The following is a 22,896-nucleotide window of genomic DNA, read 5'->3' as shown; positions in this document are numbered from 1 at the left end:
AAAATATTATGGCCGACAGTGTCAAAGGCTTTAAAAAAAAAATCATTAAACGAAGACATACAGCGTTGTTTCTTGTCAAGAGCATCAGTTATATCATATATTACCTTCATGGCAGCAGTTGTAGTACAGTCATTTTTGAGGAAACCTGACTGAAATTGTGACAGAATTGAATTGGGAGCCAAAAATTCTTTAACCTGATCACCGACTAGTGATTCAAGCACAGTAACATTATTATTATGATTCTTGTCTTTTATTATACCGTTATTATCATTAGTATTACATTGTTACAGTACTAATTCGACGTTCAAGCAATGCTATGTGCACAATAGAGATTTAAGATTTTGTATAAGCGCAAGTGTTTCATAGAATTTATCAATTTCGCACGCACTGGATTTGCAGCGTGCACTGGAGGGTGCTTTTGCACCAGCCTGTGAGATGACAGTTTAAAACCGCTGAAAGTGACATTACGTTAGAAACTTCCCTAATTACTGGCACACGTGATCACTTTAAGAGAAGGAGCGTCACGCGCAGCGCCTCACTTTATCCTTCCGCCAAAACCAAGTGATAAACGTTTCGTTTCACTTTATAACGTCAGAACGGTCACAGACTCACTGAGCATTTCATCAGCGTTTAAGGTGAATTTCTGACACAAAGTAATATGCCGCTGCTGCTGTTTGCTTTGTTTCAGCCGGGAGACTATATGGTGAAAGCGGAGTGATATTTATTGTAAAATCCCAGCCTGCTCTAGCTTCTTTTTTTTCCTTGGGTACAGGCCGTGATGGGAGCCTGAGAGTTCAGCTGGAGAGAGAGGAGCGAGAAAAGAAGATGATTCCCTGGGACGGAGCTGTCAAACCAAATTGGGGCGCATTTAGAGCCATTGTATAGTCAATATACAGTTAAGGTGGAGCCTGTCACTTTTTTCCCTAGATGTGCTTTTAGCAAACAGTCGATGACAATGTTGATTCGTTAGCAGCCTTTTGGATCGAAAAAGGAGGTAGCGTTAGCTGTTGTTGCTAGCTAGCTAGCTGGCTGGCTGGCTAGCTCGCTAGTTAGCTTACGTTTGAGTGACTGGATGCTGGTTTTAGGAACCGGTGACATCGCTGTCAATCACGGCAACCGCGATTGCGCAAGTCGCAGGATCGTGTCTGGCCTCTGAGGACATCTGCATGCATTTTATTCGGGACCTTTTGCAGGACGACTCGAAGGATCGGGGGACAGTCTGGCCTGCACGGGGGAGCGGAGCGGGGCCCGTCTTTATGATCCAGAGGAAACCTTTCTAATCCTAGCCCTGCAGGCTAGCTCCTCTCTGCAAGGACCTGCAAAAATCCAGGCAGCGGCAAGCAAAGCGGACACACGATCGGACAGCCAGTACTGTAAAAAGAAAAATTAGCTTTCATCATTTACATCCTAGCAGACTTCTGTAACCCGCTACAATGACTTCGTATATAAAAGAATTTGTCAGCAGGAACAAAAGGAGATATCAGGAGGATGGCTTCGACTTGGATTTAACATGTATCCTTTCCTGTGTTATTATCCCCAACGCACATCGACGACTAAGGTTCAGTATTTGCATTCATTTGCACAAGTGGAAATTAAAAGGGGAAAAAAGATTAACATGAGGCAGTTAGCTTCCCAGCTGCTGGGCTAACTGGGTAGATGGGCAGACAGCGCAGGTTTGCTGTCATCTAGCATGTTTGAAAGATGGAGGGGGGATCTGTCAAACGAGCACGCTTAAATGTCATTGTGATGCTGTAGCTGTAAATCGACGTTCAGAGTGACATCGATGTTCGAATATGACCTGGTATTTATGTTACATACCAGGGAAGCTAGTCTGGGGTTTGACATTTGAACAGGTCTTAGGAGATAATCAAAACTATGTTTTTTCCTACTGATACACTATAATTCAAGAAGGTCTAAAACGGTAATGTAGGCAATGGCTAAAAGTTACAATACGAAGGATTTTTGAGTTCTATGGCATGACAGATTCATGACTTGGCCTAATTTTGCCAGTTTGTCAGTGCCTGACAGCTTTTGCTGACAACTATGTGATTTTTAGTTTATTTGGAATCTACAAGGTTAGACTGAGGAACAATGACTTGACACTGTAACTGAATGTGATATTAAATCCCTCTATTCAGAAGATCACTTTGTATTTCTGTTACCATTATGTCATTACCATGCACTGTCTCCAGAAAATGTCAATTTCTCTCGGGCGTATAGTGATTTGGCAAAGATTTTTATCTGAATTAAGAGCGAGTAATCTAAGGGGCAAGGTGACTATTGTGCAGTTTGTCATTCCATTACTGACCAACTTGAGCAGTACTGCACTTCTCACTTGAATTGTAGACTGAGGATGAACCTAACAAAGTGTTTTGGGCTGATTCTCCCAGGATTTGACAGACTTCTTTCTTGTCTTTTTAGTTAGATATGGGTGGGAGCTGAAAATGCTACCAAGTTTTGCTCTGAATGGAATAGCTTTAACACTGAAATTGACATTTGTCCATCACTAGTTGTGATGAATTTGTTTGTGAGGGCAGGTTGATGTCTTCCTCATGCACATCTGAAAATTGCCATCAAAATGCTGTTAAATTTTTATTTTGCTGTCGAGCATTCTAACGTGTATCTTTAGTGTCAAACATGTCTTATTGGGTCTATGTGCACATATCTGCAAAACGAAATTCTCATTGTGATGTCACAAAAGAAGTGACTAATGTGAAGAGAACAATTTAATTTAACAATGCAGAATTCATAGATACCCAATTTTCAATGGGATAGAAGGGAAGAGCAGCAGATGTTCATAATTGAGAAGCTAGAAACAGTAAGTGATTTGAATTTTTGCTTGCTATATTATCTGTCATCAAAATAGTTGTTTAGTGTGTTGCTCGAATAACAATTTTGGCTGTAGTAACAGTGGCGTGGTGCAGTTCCCTCTCAATAAGAAAGGGTGTTGTTTGAGGCCACCTGTGCTATACTCTCCTTGTGTATTTGAAATTGTTTAAGTAAGGGGATGTGTTGTAAAACTTGTGTTAAATCACCCTGCAAATCTGTACTGAATCCACTGTAGTGATACAGAGCAAAACGGGAAAATCCAAAAGAAATTACTGACATACTAATTGTATCAATGAAAATTCTCCTAAAGCAAATGCGTCTGTCCAGTCGAGTACATATTGATAGCTTAATCTGTAAAAAATGTGGAGATATGGTCATATTTTTACACATTTAAGTGTCATTTCTGCAGAGTTCTTAATTACTAAGCCAGTGGCATCCATTTAGGGCTGCAGATATTGAATATTTTTGAATCGAGTATTCGATCGCATATACTGTTTAAAAATGCAAAAGTACTTTTTAACAATATCAATAGTGCCAGGGCTCTCCCTAAGCAATGGCACTTCGCCATCATGCAGATTTTCAAACATAGGGTGTACCCGCTCTGTTTTCCTGGGTATTTATTTATTTATTTTTGACGTTACAAGTTTCTGTGCTTTCCCGGGCCGTAAGAGTAGATGGTTGGCAAAATCCTCAGTCAGCGGACAGGTTGTGTCAACGTGAACACACCCTGTGAAAAACTGAGCTCTGGAATGCAGCTTCTACACAAAAGCCGCATTGATAAATCTGCTGTGCACGCTGTTGATAAAAATTGTGAGCGAATATGAATAAAGGCATTTTTTTTTGAATAGTTAAAACTTGGAATGGGGCCGATCCGATCCAATATCGGTATCTTGAGTCCGATACCAATGTAATTCGCGGGTCGGACAATTCCGATCCAACCTGAGGACATCTCAGATCAGGAGCGTGTCTGTCTGTGTGTGTGTTTTCTGCTGAAAAGTCTCCAAAAGAGATTCCCTGCTGGCTGCTGTGCTTGCTGGCTGCAAAATGCGAAAGAGATTTTCCAAACGGAAATCCTTCTCAGATACTCCTGCATCGTCGTCGTACTGCCGTGGAAGGCAAGTTCTGCCTTGCAGATCTTGCATTGCACGTTTTTCTCTTTTAATTTGGTTAAGATGTTCCCAACTTTTGAGTTTCATTGTCAGCTAGCCATGATATCGTTTGGGCATAACTTTTCCAGTGACATCACAGATTAGCACTACTGCACATGTGTGTCAAGGACAGAAAGGCAGCGGAAGGTACAGCGGCAGCTTTGAGAGGAAAAACAAAGCTTAAAATATAAGCGACAATGTCTGTTATTACATTAGACACAGACGATTTGATAGTCGACATAATCGTGACTAGTTGACTAATCATGGCAGCCCTAGTAGAGATGTACATTTATCAGATGCGAGACAGAAATCTCAGATGTGACTTAAGTGTGACTGCAGATGCTAAAGTGTCATTATCACAAAACAATTGGATGTTTCTCATTTGGTTTTGATGTGATCTAAAGCTTGTGGCAGAACTCTGGTGTGCCTCTTGATGTGTAGGCATCATCTTTGGTTTGAAATTGACTCCTTATTTCACGTGGGCCCTTTCCTTTATCATTTTTGGCATTGTGTCAAAAAACACTACAGGCTCTCTGCAGTTATGTAACACAGTATCACAGTTCTGGGAATTGCCCTTAAAAATAGAGTTGCCAGTGATCTTGTATCAACACTGCAGTCTGATTGCTCTCCCTGTCTCACCCTCTCACCCACCACTTCTTTGCTTTTTCTTTATTACTTCCATGCTAATCTCCCTCTCCTCTCTCCCTTGTGCCTCCCCCTTTCTTTTGCTTTCCTCCTTTCCTGTTCTACCTTCCCCCTCCTTGCACGGTCCTCGCTCTCCTTTTCTCCCCCTTCCTCACTTTTAAGTTTTGGATTTGTCACATAGGGTTGGACTTGGGTTCGTTTTAAAGAAAAAGTCCCCCCCCCCCCCCCCCCCCCGGAGCTTCTGTCGGGTGTGCTGTGCGAGTTTCCTCCCAGCTGCAGACCAAACCCTGGGCTGAAGCTCTCTCCTGGGAGCTCTTGAGTCTGACTGGGATCACTTTGCCAGTTGTCTAAGGGCTGCAGTAGCCTATTAAAAGTTATAGAAAATCTGTAGTTGGTCCCTAATTAAATCTGTTACATTATTGGAAGGTGGTATGGTATAGTATTTTCAGATGGGCTCTTGTGTTGTGAGGTTTTGGGAAGTTGCTCAGCAATCTATAAAGAATACTGTTCATTTCCCTCTGTGCTCTTTGAATTTTGGTGGATTATGATCCCTATTAGGGATGTAATTGAATATAAAACAAACGGTTTAGTACTTGTGCTTTTAATGTTGTGGTCAGGCATTTTTTTTAAATTATTATTAATTCATTTAATAAATTATTTAATTTGGAGAGGGGGGGCTTTGTAATGGTACTCAGTTACTTTCATCATGTTTAAAACCCAGAGTTCTCAACACGGTATGACTGCATAACCATTGCTAACAAAACATCTATAGCATTTGTTATGGCTTTTGACCCATTTGAATTGGGCACCACAGTCTCGTTTGAGGGCAGGCGCTAAAGTGGTAAAATATGATGTAATTTCTCTACTTCCGGGGGAAAAAACATGACATTTTCTCTGAGTTTATGAACAAATTTCACACAAACAAAGTGAAAATGCAAAGAAAAAGTGACTGTGGTGGGTAAGTGGACATGTATTGCGGTTTGTTTATGACCGGGAGCACAAACATGTCAAGGCGGTTTTGCAGGTGAGAGAACATAGCTACTGTGGTTAGCTGTGTAGGCTAACATTTACCGACTGTCTCCCACTCGCCTTGTCTTCCCTTCTCCACTGGGAACCGAAAAAAAAAAATGCAGCTGAAAACAAAATAGTACACCATTTTTCCACGTGAAGTTATGCTGTGTATATATTGCACAATGGGACCGGCTGTTCCCGTAAGTGGTCAAATCCCGAGATATCACACAGGGTTCAAACAAGACTGCAATGCCCCATCGTTGGAAAGAGACTGATTAAATGTCATGAGGAGCTAAGTTTGCATGACAGTCACCTATTTGTTATACTACTGCCGTTCACGTTTGAGTGACAGCGTTTGAAATGAATGAGCAAGTTTGATGTACAAACAGCTGAATACTTGACTGTAGGTGAACAATGCCAGCTTACCTTTCATCCGATCCACCTATCTCTAGCCATCTTTGCCATTCATAATTATTAAATGATTCCAAAACAGTAGTACAGTAATGCTAGTGGAAAATCCAGGCATGTCAACCTGCCCCAAAAAAGCTAAAGTATATGGCTCCTGAGAAATAAGGTTTCAACCAATCACAGCACCATATTCTGTCCTCACAGCTTTAAGCCATGTAGAGCTTCATAGAGACGGTGAGCAGTAGCTGCTTCCTATGGGTCTATACCAGGATCATGGTATGGAAGTACAAGTATAAGATATTTGATACACATACTGATAATCCCGTCCCCATGTTTTCTGTATATGCGTGCTGGATGTAGCAAGCTGTTAGTCCGCTGGTTGTGCAGCAGCTCAGAGTTGTAAAAGAACCAAGATGAAGGAATGGCCCCCCACGACCCTTGGAGGAAACCATATCTATGAAAATGATTAAGTAGTAATCCTGTCAAACATGTAGGTTGCGATATCAGTTTGGGATTGGGTAAAGGCAAAGAAAAGGTGAAAATGTGCAAAAGAAAATACTAATACAAGGCACATTAAGCAGTATAACAAAAGTATTAAAAAGCTTGGTATACGCTAACACCATACACTATAATTTATGACTACATTTAAATAAAATTTGCATAAGCTGTACTAAGCACATAAAAGTATCTGTTGTGATGCATATTGAGTGTTGGACGTCCAGTGTATTGAGTTTTGAGAAACAATATAGATGCTTACTGCTAGCTGATGTGGACTGACTGCTCCTGTCCTTAGAATGTTATTATATATATGAGATATGACTTGCTGTGCAGTTAGCTGTAGTAATGGACCACTTGAGAAATCTGTGCTCCAGTATTTTCTTTGTGTCCAGTTTTCATGTTGTTTAATTTGTTAGCACTCTTGGCAGGTATCTGTAGCTTGGTGATGTTAGCTTCGCTGTTACGCCATGGTGTCAAGAAATTGCTCATAATTTTAATACATACACATAAGCCACACGTTATGAAAACTACCACGCAGTCCATAAAAATATATTACTAAAACACCCGAACTGAGCTTAGCCCATTTGTTTCAGCTTGTTTGGTAACTGAGATGGCACGAAGAAGGGCAACATCTGTCATTTGTTTGCCTAAGCTTCAGAATGCAACAAACACCTGAACTCTTTTAGTGTTAATCAAGTAAAACTTAAACTGAAACTCCTGGAAGTGGGATGGAGGGTGTAAAAAGTGTGAAATATTTTTCAGAAAACCCTGTTTAAGTTATTTTGTTGCCATTTGTGTGTTTATTCATGGAATGTTTTACTTCTATAATTGTAAAAATTGTAAAAAAGGTATTCACCTCCGTTGGACTTGTACATATTGTAATTTGTAATACCATTTCAGAAAAAAAATAGAATTAATGGTTCTCCATATTAAAATGTCTAAAAATGTATCCTCTTTAAATAAACCAAAAATATGATGCAAATAAAAAATATCAAAGCCAAAATGATTGGTTGCTTAAGTCAGTGAGTATGTATTGGGCTGTCATTGACAGTACATCAATCATTAAGAAATACAAACATTACTAGCATCTTGTCTGTGTGGATGCACGGGTCTAGATTGGGTAGTGTTTATAAAATAGGTAGCTGACATTTTTTCAAGGGTGGTAATAAATTATGCAAAGTTTCTGTGATGACTTGGAAAGGAGTGTGAGTCCAGAATGTTTTTAGAACCCAAAACCTCAACAGTTTATAGAAGAACTCAACCCTTTTGTTTCCTGTTAATTGCATAATTTTTAATGTTAATTTACTGTCTTAATGTATTTGTAATTTGTTTAGGTTCTTGTTATCATATACAGTGGCTTGCAGAAGTATTCAGTCCCTTGGCATTTCACACATTTTAATTTGTTTATGCCAATTCAAATACAAATAGTAAATCAAGCTTCTCAATATAAAAAAAAAATCTAAAATTTTCTTCGTCATACTCAAAGCAAATCTCTGCATCTTAATAAAAAATAGAAAAGCCAGGATGATTGTTGCATAAGTAATAGGCCCCTTTGGTATAATACCTGTAAATAATAGACAAGTCAGGGGATGGATACATGAAAATTGAAAGTCACTGAATGTCTTAAAATGTATTTACATAAATTATGAAGAAATACAAACAGTATGGCACTCTATGGTAAATCTGTATGGAGCAGACCGTTCTCAAAAATTGAGTGACTGTACAAGAAGAACAGTGAGGAAAGCCACCAAGACACTCAGACCAACCCAGAAGAAGTTATAGACTTCTCTGGCTGTGATTGGAGAATAGTGCAAGTTTTGCATTTTGTATCCCCAGTTAAACAACTTCATGATGAAGTGGTATGGAGGATTTTTCTTTCACCAAAACATCAAATCTAGGCTTGCATCTCAGATGTACATTCTGCCAAATTGTAGCTTAACTTTCAGGTCTTTCTTTTTAAAAGAATATCCTCCTCTATACCACCTGTAGAGATCTGTTTTCAATTAGAGTTTAAAGTGTCCCTGCTACACTATGACGTTTTTACATATTCTTGAAGAATAAAAAAAGCTTTTTCACTTGTTGTCTTTGTTTTTTTTTTTTACCATAAAATTACACTGAACAAGGATTTAGACGTTTTGTTACTCATCTGAGAATTTGAATTTACCGCCTCTGAGTTGACCTACTTTTTCACGACGGATGTGACGTCATTCGAGTAGATGTGTGGCAGCGCCGCTCTGTTTACCAATACGGCAGACACGGACAGCGAAGGCATAGTACGCGATTATAGCGAAGATTTAAGTGACATATCGATTGTTTTTGAAGATGATGACGTTTCTGATGAAGATATTAACAGTGTAAATAATGAGCGGCTCCAAACCATGTATGTTCCAACCGAACGCGACAGAGGATGAAGCTGCACCTTCATCTGCACCTGTGAGCTGACAGCAGCAGCGTTGTGGAGGACGACACAGAATGGTTTGTTCACTCACCACTTTCTTATAAATGATCATTTATTCTTGGCATGGTGTGTTTGTGTGTGAAAAAAATTAGAGTAGCACAGCGTGCTTAAATTCAGGAGTTTGTTCTAAAATCACTGAAAATAAAGTTTCTGTACATTCTGTATATATTTAATCATTTATAAGTCAGTTTCTTATGATTGCTAATTCCTCACTTTTTCAAAAAAAACACAAAAATGTTTTTTTTTTTTTTCTCTTTCCAGGTGTTCATGTGAACACAGTCAGCCAATGCCACTTGTGATCAAGTCTCAGTGTTGCAGGGAAATTTCTGCAGTCTTGGTGGAGATGCAACATGGTGGTGAAAATCCTCAATGTGTCACACAGCTGGCTAGTTTCTCGATTGTGTGTTAAGATGCAGATGTCCTCAGAGTGGCACACTATGCCTACATGATGCTCCACAGTACGAGTCAGCACATGAAATAGTAGAAAGTTTCATTTACATGGTTTATAGAAAAAAGTAAAAAATATTCAAATACAAAAAGAATGAACTGTTGTTTTGAACATAAATCCATGCAATTTTTTGTTGCAGAACGTATCTTATCGCATATTGGCAATTTGTGCGGTTGTGCTGGGGACACTTGGGAAGGCACAGAAGGTTGCCACTACCATCTTGTGTTGTATTCAAAATAAGGAGTACTTTTCCATCACCATCATCTGACTACACTGGCTTTCAGTTTCCTCCTCTGGAGTGAGGGGTCGGGTTCATCGGTGGTACCTGGTCCGCTTGGCAGCATCAGCCTCAGCTTTGTCCGTTCACATTGGGTGCTCATTGGAGGAGGATCATTGGTGGGTTTGGTGTTTTGCAGATCTGAAGAACCTCTTTTGCTAAGTCACTCACATAGACTGAATAAAATGTTTTTTTAACAAATTGTAAAGCACTTCTCATTTGAATGAAACAATGTGAAACTTACGTGAAATTGTATTTTTTATTCATTTTATCATGCTATATAAAAATATACAAAACAATTTTTTTTTTTTTTTCCCATTTTCCACATATCACATGTTGGATATGTGGCTAACTTTCTCACTGTGAATCCTCCTCCTTTTCCACTAAGGAAAGTATATTCTGAACCTTGGTCTCTCTTGCTTTGTCTGCTTTTGTTGTCTCCCTGCATTTTCATTCAAATGAAGGGTTGCCACCAAAGTCCTAAAAGAGAAGTTAAAACAACATTAATAAAAACATTGCTTATATACATTAAAAAATGCTGTTTGAAAGTTAGGGTGTTATTGAGATAACATAGACAACTTACCTGCAAAGCTGACCCTGATATGAGAAGGAGACTCGATCACGAGTGGCATCGGCTCACTGTGTTCACATGAACACCTGAAGAAAAAAAAAAAACATTGACATTTTTGTGTTTTCCAAATATATGATTGCAGATGTTCTGTATGTGTATTTTAGACAGGTAAGTCTCCATTTTGCATAAACATTTTTCTACAATATTATGCCTGATAAAATTTGACAACAGATATAGAAGTAAAATTTTCTTTTATTTAGAAATCTTTTCCCCCCATCCCATTTGGGTCTACAGCTTTTCAGATAAAGATTTGCAATCATTTGCTTTGAATAAAAAGTGAAGAATTAGCAATCACAAGAAACTGACTTATAAATGATTAAATATATACAGAATGTACAGAAACTTTATTTTCAGTGATTTTAGAGCAAACTCCTGAATTTAAGCACGTTGTGCTACTCAATTTTTTTCATACACAAACACACCGTGCCAGGAATAAATGATCATTTACAAGAAAGTGGTGAGTGAACAAACCATTCTGTGTCGTCTTCCACAACGCTGCTGACAGCTGCAGCTTCATCCTCTTTCTGTCGCATTCGGTTGGAACATACATGGTTTGGAGCCGCTCATTATTTACACCGTTAATATCTTCATCAGAAACGTCCTCATCTTCTTCAACAACAATCGATATGTCACTTAAATCTTCGCTATAATCGCGCACTATGCCTTCGCTGTCCGTGTCTGCCGTATTGGTAAACAGAGCGGCGCTGCCACACATCTACTCGAATGACGTCACATCCGTTGCAGCGAAAAAGTAGGTCAACTCAGGCGGTAAATTCAAATTCTCAGAGTTGTAACAAAATGTCTAAATCCTTGTTCAGTGTAATTTTATGGTAAAAAAAAAACCAAAGACGTGGAAAAAGCTGCTTTTTTTATTCTTCAAGAATATGTAAAAACGTCATGGCGTGACAGGGACACTTTAAGGAACATCATTTTCCAAATTTTTGTACTGAGAAACCTGATTTACTTTTTGTATTTGAAATGGCATTAATAAATTTAAATGCATTAAATACCAAGGGGCCAAATACTTATGCAAGCCACTGTACACAATTATTATTGTCAGTATTATTTTGTTATTACTGTTTTGCCATTTGATTTCTAAATAGACCACAATGGAAATAAGTATTTACATTTTTTTCTGCATCTATATATTTTTTTAATGTATTTGCAGTTATATTATGTACTTATATTGAACTTACTAAATAAAATGCACACACGCTTTTAATCTTACACACACGCATTACTATTATGATTTACCACCCCCTGCTGGAATGGTGTGTGAGTCCAGAGTGTAATTATTAGCATCCATTGTTCAGTGTTTGCTAATATCCATAGTTTCTCCAAAAATGTTAGTCCTATCAATGTTCTGTTTTGCATTCCTCTTTGATTCAAAATACATAAACATACCAATTGTCAAATGTCAGCTCTCCCCAGTTTGTCCATAAAGTTACTTGACTGTTTTTTATCGTTTGCTTAGTTTTTGTACTGTTAGCGTTTAGTTTAACTTTGTTCGGCCAGCTGAATGTTTTCATACAGTGCAGAAGCCGGTTTGTGAGCGCTGCCGCTGCTGCGTTCATGTATCATCGGAAATTACAAGACAAACTCAGCCTGTTTGCTTGTATATATTTATTTTTTTTCTGGGGGGGGGGTCAGCTTTGCTGGGCTCAGGCACATTATATAGGCCAAAATTAATCTTTTGTGTGGATACTATTAATTATTTTACAAAAAATATATTTAAAACCACGCTCCTGCCACAAGCAACTGCTGAATTTGAAACAATAAAAAAGTTGCGTAATTTCCGACGATATGAATGCAGCAACGGCTGCCTTCTGCATGCGCTTATTTTTTATTAAATATAACAATATGAGTGTAGGAATGACAATCCAGCCCTTCTGTACATGTGGGAACAGGTAGATGATTCAGATGATTATATAAGAGCTGTTCTGGAAGGCAGAATTCACGTTGTGGATCTGCTGCACCTGGTGGAAATAACCGCACATGTGGAGTCTGTGTGACGTTCACATGCACTGATCAGTTTACTGCTCTGATATATTCAATCATCTTTAGACTTATATTTATTCCCACGTTTGACAGTTTTGTTATAAATCAATATATATGGCCTAGTAATGTGATACAGCAGCCACCACGGCACACCAGCGTTTTTTTTTTTTTTTTTTTTTTTTTAAATGGGAGCAAGACGGAGCGTGCAGTGTCGTCAGACAGTGAGGATTCTGATGATTGAGTGATCCCTCTTTTGTTCTGAACGAGGAACCAGAGCAGGTGGATCCACTGACGTGCGCACTGATCTCCACAGTGGGTAGGATCACGCGCTTCTGTTTTCAGCTGAGCTCCGTCCCAGTGCAGAGTCCTGGAACGCACAGATGCAGATACAACCTGCTCCAGCAGTGGCTCCAGGTGTGTTTCGTTTAAAGCGTCGCGATCAGTGTTAGCTTCGGTTTCATTTTGTTCATCTTTCGTCCCTTTTGCACTCTTGATTTGCAGGCTGTTCGGTGATAAAGCTTGTTCGTCCACCTTTTCTCAATGATTTGTGACTTCTTTTTTTTTTTTTTTTTTTTTTTTTTTTTTTTTTTTTTTTTTACATTTTTCCCTTTGTTCAGGAATCATCCTATGCCGTGTGACCGGGCCTTTAAGAATCATTCTGTGCTCACCTCCACCATGATGATGTGTAACTGGTGAGACAAAATAGAAAAATTGCATTCTTCCGAGTTTCTTCATTTTCACGCAGAGAAGAAATGAATTCCTTCATAGCATGGGTGTGTTGATGGCTTTCCTCACTAGTCTCCCTCCAGCATGGTCAATCAACTTTTGAGAACTGCCTGCTTGTCTTGACACTGATTTACTATACCATATGTTTGTATTTATTAATGACTGAAGGAAATTAAGTCTGTGACATATTCAGTCACTTGGAGATGTTCATGTATCCATCCTTGTCTCAAGAAAACTTGTTGTGAAAGTGATGAGGTACTTGTTATCCTAAAGCAGGGCTGCCCAGATTTGTTTCCAGAGGGCAAAAATTCACAACTCTGTCAACAAAGATCAAATTTCTTTCATATTTGAGAGCGTTATGTAGGATGGTATCCTGTATCGACTAACAGTTTGATCCAGATTACAGATTTTGTGGCCATTTAAATATAACATTGAAAACCCATTTAATTATATTTTACATTATATCTTAATCGAATATGCCCCAGTCACTCTCATATTTGAAAGTGAGGTGCAGACTGGCACTCACTATCGCCTGACAAAGTTTGATCCAAATCTGATCCGGATTGTGGATTTTGGGGACATTTGAATTTAATATTGAAAAGCCCATTTGGTGTACATTTTGCATTATATCTCAGTCAAAAGCGCCTCAATCACTCTTGTCTGTCTGTCTGTCTGTCTCTGTGTCTCTGTCTACCTACCTTCCTACCTGCAGTAGTGTTCAGAATAATAGTAGTGCTATGTGACTAAAAAGATTAATCCAGGTTTTGAGTATATTTCTTATTGTTACATGGGAAACAAGGTAGATTCAGAACACCCCCTTTTCTACTTTTTTTTTTTTTTTTTTTTTTTACGAATAGCTCAATTTCATAGCCTTAAGAGTGTGCATATCATGAATGCTTGGTCTTGTTGGATTTGTGAGAATCTACTGAATCTACTGGTACCTTGTTTCCCATGTAACAAAAAGAAATATACTCAAAACCTGGATCAATCTTTATAGTCACATAGCACTACTATTATTCTGAACACTACTGTACTTGTAAAGGTTGAGTCAGGCCAGCTGATTTTTATGTTGAGTTGTAAGACTCAACATAAAGACTTGTTTTAAGGTTTTCCTTCTCAGAGACATTATTTATTCTTTGATATCAAGTCTGCTCGCATTCAATTAGAAATGAAAGATTTTCTATTTTAGGCACTGTCGCAGCAAGTGTAACGAAAGGTTGCCCTTTACTTATTGGTTAAAGTTTGAAGTCCCACATCTTGTTGACAAGCACACTTCAGTTACATGTAGGCGTTAGATCTGAGTTTTGAAGGCATGCATACCAACGAAATTGTCCTTTTATTCATTGCAACATGACACTATGTAGTCTTAAGATGGTATGTATGTCACCATTTAATTGGTTGTGACATTTTCCATCACCATCTTTCACTGAATTATGGATCACTGTTTGCTCATGGAAAGCATCTTGACAGGGTGGAGCAGTCCAAAGTGAAATTGTGAGTGCGTGTGTGGTTGATGGCCTTGTTTTCCCTATATCCTTCCATCAGTCAGAGAGAATCCAGATAAGTGGCTTCAACTTGGTTTGGAATGGACAGTGATGAAACTTTTTCCAGGCAGGCTGTGTCTTCCATCTCTTATTCTGATCATTTTGATTGAGCTTGAACGTGAGATAAGCCGAATATCTGCGATCTTCTCTATATAACTGCAAGCTCTAAAAATACATGCAGGTCAGAGAGCAAAGAGTCCACCCCGTGCACCCACATGTGGGCCTGACTCGAGCAGGAGCAATGTTCTATCGTCCTATGCCTGCTTTTCACGGTCAAGGCCATCTGTTGTAACACATGAACACAGATCAGTGCCCCTCCTCTGTGTGCTCATCTGTCACGATAACAAATTTTGATGGACGATCTATTACCTCAGATTATATAACGATAAACGATAATATTGTGATATGTCATTTTCAGTGATGAAAGTTTTCCGGAAATTATCGGAAATCTGGGTTTTTACTCGCGTGGTGAGCGTTTCCAGGTATTTTTGACAACATACATCAGAATCCATTCATTCAGTTCCACGCTCAAACAGTTGGTGGCAGTAATGCACCGTATAGGTTTGCAAGCCGCCAATAATCTCCAAAGTAGAAGAAGGATTATTTTGTTTTAGCCTTGGAAGGTTATAAATCATATTTTTGTGGACTGTGCGGTGGTTCTGTCGGTTCACTTTGTTGTGGACATTAAAAGTTATGACCTGCATTTTTCCTCCAGTAATCATGCATTAAGTGGAGCTAATGGGTGAGCTGCTAAAGTTGCTAACGCTGTTAGCATACAGACATGACTTTAACTCTGTCTGCGAGTCACAAGATTGAGCAACAAACAAAAATTTGCCGTGAGTGAATGAAAATAATATGTGACATTAGTGCTTTGCTGAAGTTTGTCAGCTAAATTAGCTTTTAGCTGCTGGATGTTAAATCAGTCACTGTCGAGCTGAGTGTTCAAACTATTTTTATTTTTACCAAATGAAGCTACACAGTTTTTATTGTTACTGCCTTAACTACAAGAAAAGTCTCAAGTTTAAATAGCTTAGATTTTTATTTAATTTTTTTAACTATCAAGTAATCAAAGAAAACAGTACAGTGCTGTTTCATATCTTTATATTTTAAGAAATATATTTCTTGTCCTGCATCCGAAACATTAAACATTTGCTGAATGAATGAATGAATGAATCTACCATTACTACATGTACTCATTACTTTTCATGCTATTTGTCTAGACATAGTTTTCTAATGTAAGAAAAGTTTTGTTTTTTTTACTTCAAAATGTACAGTAATCAGAAATTAATCTTGAAGTAAAAACGCATTTGTAAGGACTTTAAGGTGGCCAAGAATTTGAAAACCACTCCAAAGCTACTGCCAAAAGTAGGGAGTAAAGGTTGAACAAGTTGATGCATTAATGTGCCCTAAATACTCCTATTGTTCCATTTGTATTGATACTGAGAATCATTATTGTTTTTGAGTTCTTTGAATTGTCATGTCTTTTATGGTGTAGTTTTCTGAACCACCATGTATGTTTTTTGTGTGTGTGTGTGTGTGTGTGTGTGTGTGTGTGTGTGTGTGTGTGTGTGTGTGTGTGTGTGTGTGTGTGTGTGTGTGTGTGTGTGTGTGTGTGTGTGTGTGTGTGTGTGTGTGTGTGTGTGGATTAAAGACCAGCATGTATAGTGAGGCAAATATGAGGTCTGTTAGAAAAGTATCGGACCTTTTTATTTTTTGCAAAAACCTGATGGATTTGAATCACGTGTGCTTGCATGAGCAAACCTTGAATCTTCGTGTACATGCATGAACTTTTTCACGCCTGTTGATTGCATCATTTCCTGGTAAGCAGCCTTTGTGTGGGACGTGTGCAGTGCACTCGGCGGATTTTCATTTCAAGGAAAAAGACTGAACGACTAGAGCAGCGCCTCATCAAATTTAGCCAGATGATTCAGACGGCTTTCGGTGACGATCCTGTGGGCATCACACAGATTAAGGAGCAGTACAACCGGTTTAGACATCCTCACAACGGTGGAGAGCGAGCCACGCTCCGGTTGGCCATCAGCATGCTGAAATGACCAGATCATTTCAAAGTGAATGCTGTGGTGATGCGGGACCGTTGTGTGACTGTCCGAGAAATTGCGGAAGAGGTGGACATCGGCACTTTTTCGGTACATTCCACTGTAGAAGATTTCCACTGTAGAAGACAGAAGATTTGGCCATGAAAAGAGTGGCTGTGAAATTCATGCTGCTTCTGACGGCGGAGCAAAAGCGCCTCCGTGTTGGAAGTCTCACAGGACATGCTGTGACATGCCCACCTCTTCCACAATTTCTCGGCTAGTCACACGACTGAAAAGTCACCGAAAACCGTCTGAATCATCTGAATGGTTTCCACCTGGCTGTCGCCCAGTTTCTGGCAAAATTTGATGCGACACTGCTCCAGTCGTTCTGTCTTTTTCCTTGAAATGAAAATCCGCCAACCGTGCTGCACACGTCCCACACAAAGGCTGCTTACCAGGAAATGATGCAATCGACAGGCGTGAAAAAGTTCACGCATGCACACGAAGGTTCAAGGTTTGCTCATGCAAGCACACGTGATTCAAATCCATAAGGTTTTTGCAAAAATAAAAAGGTCCGATACTTTTCTAACAGACCTCGTAAGTATTTGATCCACTGTTGATTTTGCAAGTTTTCCCACCTACAAAGAATGGAGAGGTCTGTAATTTTTATCGTAGGTACACTTCAACTATGAGAGACACAATCTAAAATAAATAGAAAATCACATTGCATGATTTTTAAATAATTCATTGCATTTTATTGCATGAAATAAGTATTTGATACAATAGAAAAACAGACCTTAATATTTGATAGAGAAACCTTTGCTTGCAATTAGAGGTCAGACGTTTCCTGTACTTCTTACTCCTCCATACAGATCTTCTCCAGATCTTTCAGGTTTGGTGTTTCAGCTCCCTCCAAAGAGTTTCTATTGAGTTCATGACTGGAAACTGGCCAGACCACTCCAGGACCTTGAAATGCTTCTTACGGAGTCACTCCTTAGTTGCCCTGGCTGTGTGTTTCGGGTCATTGTCATGTTGGAAGACCCATCTTCAAGACCCATCTTCAATGCTCTCACTGAAGGAAGGAGGTTGTTTGCCAAAATATTGCGGTACATGACCCCATCTATCTTCCATGCAATATGGTGCAGTCATCCTATCCCATTTGCAGAAAAGCACCCCCAAAAATTATGCTTCCACCCCTATGCTTGACGGATGGGACAGTGTTCTTGGCATTGTTCTCATCCTCCAAACACGGCGAGTGGAGTTGATACCAATAAGCTCTATTTTGGTCTCATCTGACCACATGACCTTCTCCCATGCCTCTTCTGGATCATCCAAATGGTCACTGGCGAACTTCAAACAGGCCTGGACATGTGCTGGTCTGTTTGAAGTGACCTTGCGTGCCCTGCAGGATTTTAAACCATGACGGCGTTGTGTGTTACTAATGTAATCTTTGCAACTGTGGTTCCAGCTCTATTCAGGACATTGACCAGGTCCTCCCGTGTAGTTCTGGGCTTTCTCAGAATCATCCTTACCCCATGAGGCGAGATCTTGCATGGAGCCCCAGACCGAAGAAGATTGTTTCTAATAATTACGTCAGCAGTTGTTGCCTTCTCACCAAGCTGCTTGTCTGTTGTCCTTTAGCACATCCAAGCCTTGTGCAGGTCTACAGTTTTGTCTCTGGTGTCCTTAGACCAGTGGTGTCCAAAGTATTCCAGAAAGGGCCAAGAGGGTGCAGGTTTTCTTTGCAGCCACTGACTCCAGCAGGTGATTTCACTGATGAACTCATCACATCTGCTCAAAGTGATGTTAATCAGGGAAATCACCTGCTGGAGTCAGTGGCTGCAAAGAAAACCTGCACCCTCTTGGCCCTTTTTGGACTACTTTGGACATCACTGCCTTAAGCCTGGTTCACACGACAGGATTTTAAAATTATCTTTAGGTTTCCAAAACCTGAGAGACCACACACGTGAAGATAAAAAATCATGGATCTGACAGGTTTGGTCGTACAGTTTGTGGTGTTCAGCCACACGTTAAGGACAACACCACCACACATGAACAGATTTCATGCACGAACATTCACAGCTCAGACAGGAAATCTCGCAAAATCTCTCGAGATTAAACGTGACTTCAGAGTAAACAAACGGAGTACTTTGTGGACTATTTAAAACAGAGGGAAAAAACAATACAAAAAGAAAAGGTGTTCTTTAAAGGAGTGGAGACAGGGCGACCACTGGACTTTCTGGTAAGTCAGAACAGCTGTTTTGATTTTATTTTCTGCTCCGTGTGTCCGTCACCTCGCTTTCTGATTGGCTGCACGTCACATTCAGCAGGCTGTGTGCTCGTTTTGCTCGGAGGACACAACACGCTGCGATATCGGGCCAAAAAAATCCAACATGTTGAATATCCCCGATTTGCGATCGGAGTGCTCCTGACGCCCTTCCGAGCAGAACAGTGCGCTCTTAACACACTGCAGGAATATCTGATAAGATGATCTTTAGCGTCATCACGATTGTCGGGGCGTCCTTAAGATTGTGGGAAAGGAAAGATCGGGTCCGATATTGGCCTAATTATCCTGCCGTGTGAACCCGGCCTTAGACAGCTCTTTGGTCTTGGCCAATAGGTTGGAGTGTGATTGATTGTGTGGACAGGTGTCTTTTATACAGGTAACAAGTTCAAACTGGTGCAGTTAATACAGCTGAAGAGTGCAGAATAGAAGGGCTTCTTAAAGAAAAACTAACAGGTCTGTGAGAGCCAGAATTATTGCTGGTTGTAGGTAATCAAATACTTATTTTATGCAATAAAATGCAACTTAATTATTTCAGAATCATACAGTGTGATTTTGATCTTTATTTTATTATTATTATTATTTTTTTAGATTTTGTCTCTCACAGTTGAAGCGTACCTACGATACAAAATTACAGACCTCTCCATTCTTTGTAGGTGGGGAAACTTGCAAAACCGACAGTGGATCAAATACTTATTTGTCTCACTGTATATGCATGCCATAAATGGTCCTGGCACTACACTTTGAAGTTCTATGCTTTTTGTTCCATCAAAATTATGTTAATAACTGGCATGTTGGGGAAAACATCTATTTATGTCTTTGTGAATGAATTTGGAATTGTCCACATTAGCATTGCAATATATTTAACAATCACACCTATGAAATATAGACTGGAATAGGAAAGTAAAACCAGAATTGAATAATGGATAGAACGTGGCTGATGATGATGCCTAAACGTTTTGTCGGTACTGTGAATTAGTGATGGCAAACTTGATACATTGTTCCCAATTGTTTCAAAACCTTTGCAACATCCATGTATCAGAACATTGTTTTGGCGTCTGTAACGCATCATGTGCTGAGCTGCATGGGACCTCATTACGTCACCTGCTCCGAAAACAAAGCAAAGTTTGAAACATTCCAGTTGATTTACCTTTCTGGTGTTGAAACACAGTTTAGTGGAAGTGCATGAATGGATCTGTCTGTGCACAAGTATGTATATTGTTTGTTGTTGAACTATGCATAGATGCTTCCAAGTTTAAACGGCATTAAAAGTGTTCATGGCCAAAACGTGGATGTATGCATTTCTCGGTAGCTAACCACACTACTTGCTAATAGGAGCTAAGTCTAAAGTCAGTATTGATCATAAATGAGGCCGTTTTAAGCAGAAATGAGGTGATAATGGGTGACACTTTGTAATGACCGACATGCAGTGAACGCAGCAGGAGCAGCTTGTCATGGCTGCTGCGCTCTGATCGCTTCCTCCGTCTTTTATTATGAAACAATGCTGAATTTATGTGGAAATGATTGTTGTATAAAAGCTTCAGATTTGTTTCGCTGAGACAGATGACGACTGGAGAGCAGTTGTAAGCAGAAACGAGGCGATAAACTGAAATACTGCAAACGCTCCGAAATGACGCATGCACAGTGAAGGCAGGACGGACCGATTCTTAGGGGGGACTCTTCAGTCTGCGACACTGGTAGTGTTTGGTGTTTGATTTCTAAACATGTTTAGGGTCAGATGCAGTTACCTGTATCTGTGCCAGTATGGACAGTATTTAGCATATCTGAGATTGGCCAGATGCCAAGGTTAATGTGTGCTGATCTTGGAACTTGTGCATGTATCTGTGTGTGTTTGTTTTGGATGTTGGAGTTTCTTGCTTATTTGGAAGATGTCAGCAGGATTTTACTAACGCTTTGTTGTTCTTTGACTTGCTTGAGATAAAATCTGTTTCCTGCACCTGGAGTATTTGTAATGGACATTTCGGTAAAGTGTGTTGATAATGTTAATACATTTTTCCACAGATGTCAGTGTTTACCCTAGAATTTTTTTTTTCTTTAGGCCTGGTGGTACTCGTCACAATTCAAATTGGGAGGTGTACTGAGTCTAGGAAAATGCAAGACGCTGAAATGCAGAAAAACCCCATATCATTTAAATAAACAATTGCAAAGATATTTCATTGAACAAAAATAAGCTGTGTAATCAAATAACTTTGTAAAAGTTCCACATTATGAACACAGTGGCCATGATTTCCACATTATGAACACAGTGGCCATGATTCATTCATTGCTGTGTTTAATCTGATTTAAAGAGATCGGTCAGTAAAAACAGTGTTATTTCATCATTATTTCCTGCAACTAATAAATAAATATTAATAAAAGTCTGCTAAATACTGAGATCAACAAATTGAAACTTGACATGGGTAGTCTGGTACCACAGACCATATCTGGGATTCTTCAACCACTGGTTCCCAGCCACATTTGACAGGGTTTGACTTTATTTTGAAGACTTGCACTCAAGCTTGCTTCTTCCCTGTGCTCCCTCCACTGTCTGCCTTTTTCATCTGACATGGTCATTGCTTGCTTCTCATCTTTTGAGGTTGATTCTTTTTTGTTGTTGTTTTGAGAAAATTGTCCATATCTCCTGCGCATTTCGGCTTTTTCACTTTTTAAGGTGGTGCTGTGCTAATGTGCATCCAGTTTGGATAAACACCTGCAGTTTAAATTTAAAAAGATTTAGATCACATCAGGAAAACATTTATGAACAGTGTCACATAATACAGGTCAGAATTCTGCAGATGTACCTATGTGATTTTTGATTTCCAAATTAATGGATATTAAAATCTGAGCGTAACTGAAATTAACTGAGCTCAAGGTCTGTACGGGAAAATGTCAGACAGAGGTGTTCACAGTACGGGCCGTGCATGAATAATAATTTGTTTATTATATGGCTGTTTTGTTTATACGAGGGCTGTCAATAAAGTATAGGTCCTTTTTATTTTTTTCAAAAACTATATGGATTTCATTCATATGTTTTTACGTCAGACATGCTTGAACCCTCGTGCGCATGCGTGAGTTTTTCCACGCCTGTCGGTGACATCATCCGCCTGTGAACACTCCTTGTGGGAGGAGTCGTCCAACCCCTCATCGGAATTCCTTTGTCTGAGAAGTTGCTGAGAGACTGGCGCTTTGTTTGATCAAAATTTTTTCTAAACCTGTGAGACACATCGAAGTGGACACGGTTCGAAAAATTAAGCTGGTTTTCAGTGAAAATTTTAACGGCTGATGAGAGATTTTGAGGTGATACTGTCGCTTTAAGGACTTCCCACTGTGCGAGACGTCGCGCAGCGCTCTCAGGCGCCGTCGTCAGCCTGTTTCAAGCTGAAAACCTCCACATTTCAGGCTCTGTTGATCCAGGACGTCGTGAGAGAACAGAGAAGTTTCAGAAGAAGTCGGTTTCAGCATTTTATCCGGATATTCCACTGTTAAAGGAGATTTTTTTTTAATGAAAGACGTGCGGACGGGTCCGTGCGGACGGGTCCGTGCGGACGGGTCCGCGCGTCGGGACGCAGCCGGCGCCGGCACAGGAAAAACACCTCCGTGTTGATAACCATTTGTAAAATCCAGGCGGCTTTTGATGGCTTTCAATGAAGTGAGTATATGAGAAATTGTTTAACAGCTGGACATGTTCCAACTTGTCCTTAAGGCTTCCAACGGAGGTGTTTTTCCTGTGGCGGAGCGTCGCGGCGGCTGCGAGCCGACGCTGCAATCCGTTCGCACGTCTTTCATTAAAAAAAATCTCCTTTAACAGTGGAATATCCGGATAAAATGCTGAAACCGACTTCTTCTGAAACTTCTCTGTTCTCTCACGACGTCCTGGATCAACAGAGCCTGAAATGTGGAGGTTTTCAGCTTGAAACAGGCTGACGACAGCGCCTGAGAGCGCTGCGCGACGTCT

The 22,896-nt window shown here is 39.8% G+C and overlaps 1 protein-coding gene across 3 annotated transcripts in view; it reads left to right on the top strand.

Moving 5' to 3' along the window:
• The first annotated feature begins 753 nt into the window (after positions 1 to 753).
• Positions 754 to 22,896, top strand: part of ptena (phosphatase and tensin homolog A) — a 44,104-nt gene continuing 21,961 nt past the window's right edge. The window contains exons 1-2 of one of the 3 annotated variants that reach the window (XM_034184566.1): positions 14,628 to 14,655; positions 15,936 to 15,940. Coding sequence is in view for 2 of the 3 variants with exons in the window: in XM_034184565.1 (XP_034040456.1) it covers positions 1,434 to 1,512 (79 nt within the window). In the remaining variant the exon portion in view is untranslated. Of the gene's footprint in view, positions 1,513 to 14,627; positions 14,656 to 15,935; positions 15,941 to 22,896 lie in introns of those variants that run through there. The other 2 variants (XM_034184565.1, XM_034184564.1) reach the window with 2 other exon arrangements.

The sequence above is a fragment of the Thalassophryne amazonica genome, chromosome 13 (genome assembly GCF_902500255.1).
Source record: "Thalassophryne amazonica chromosome 13, fThaAma1.1, whole genome shotgun sequence".
In the NCBI taxonomy this organism is placed as follows: Eukaryota; Metazoa; Chordata; class Actinopteri; order Batrachoidiformes; family Batrachoididae; genus Thalassophryne; species Thalassophryne amazonica.
This window is presented reverse-complemented; position numbering and strand designations above follow the sequence as displayed.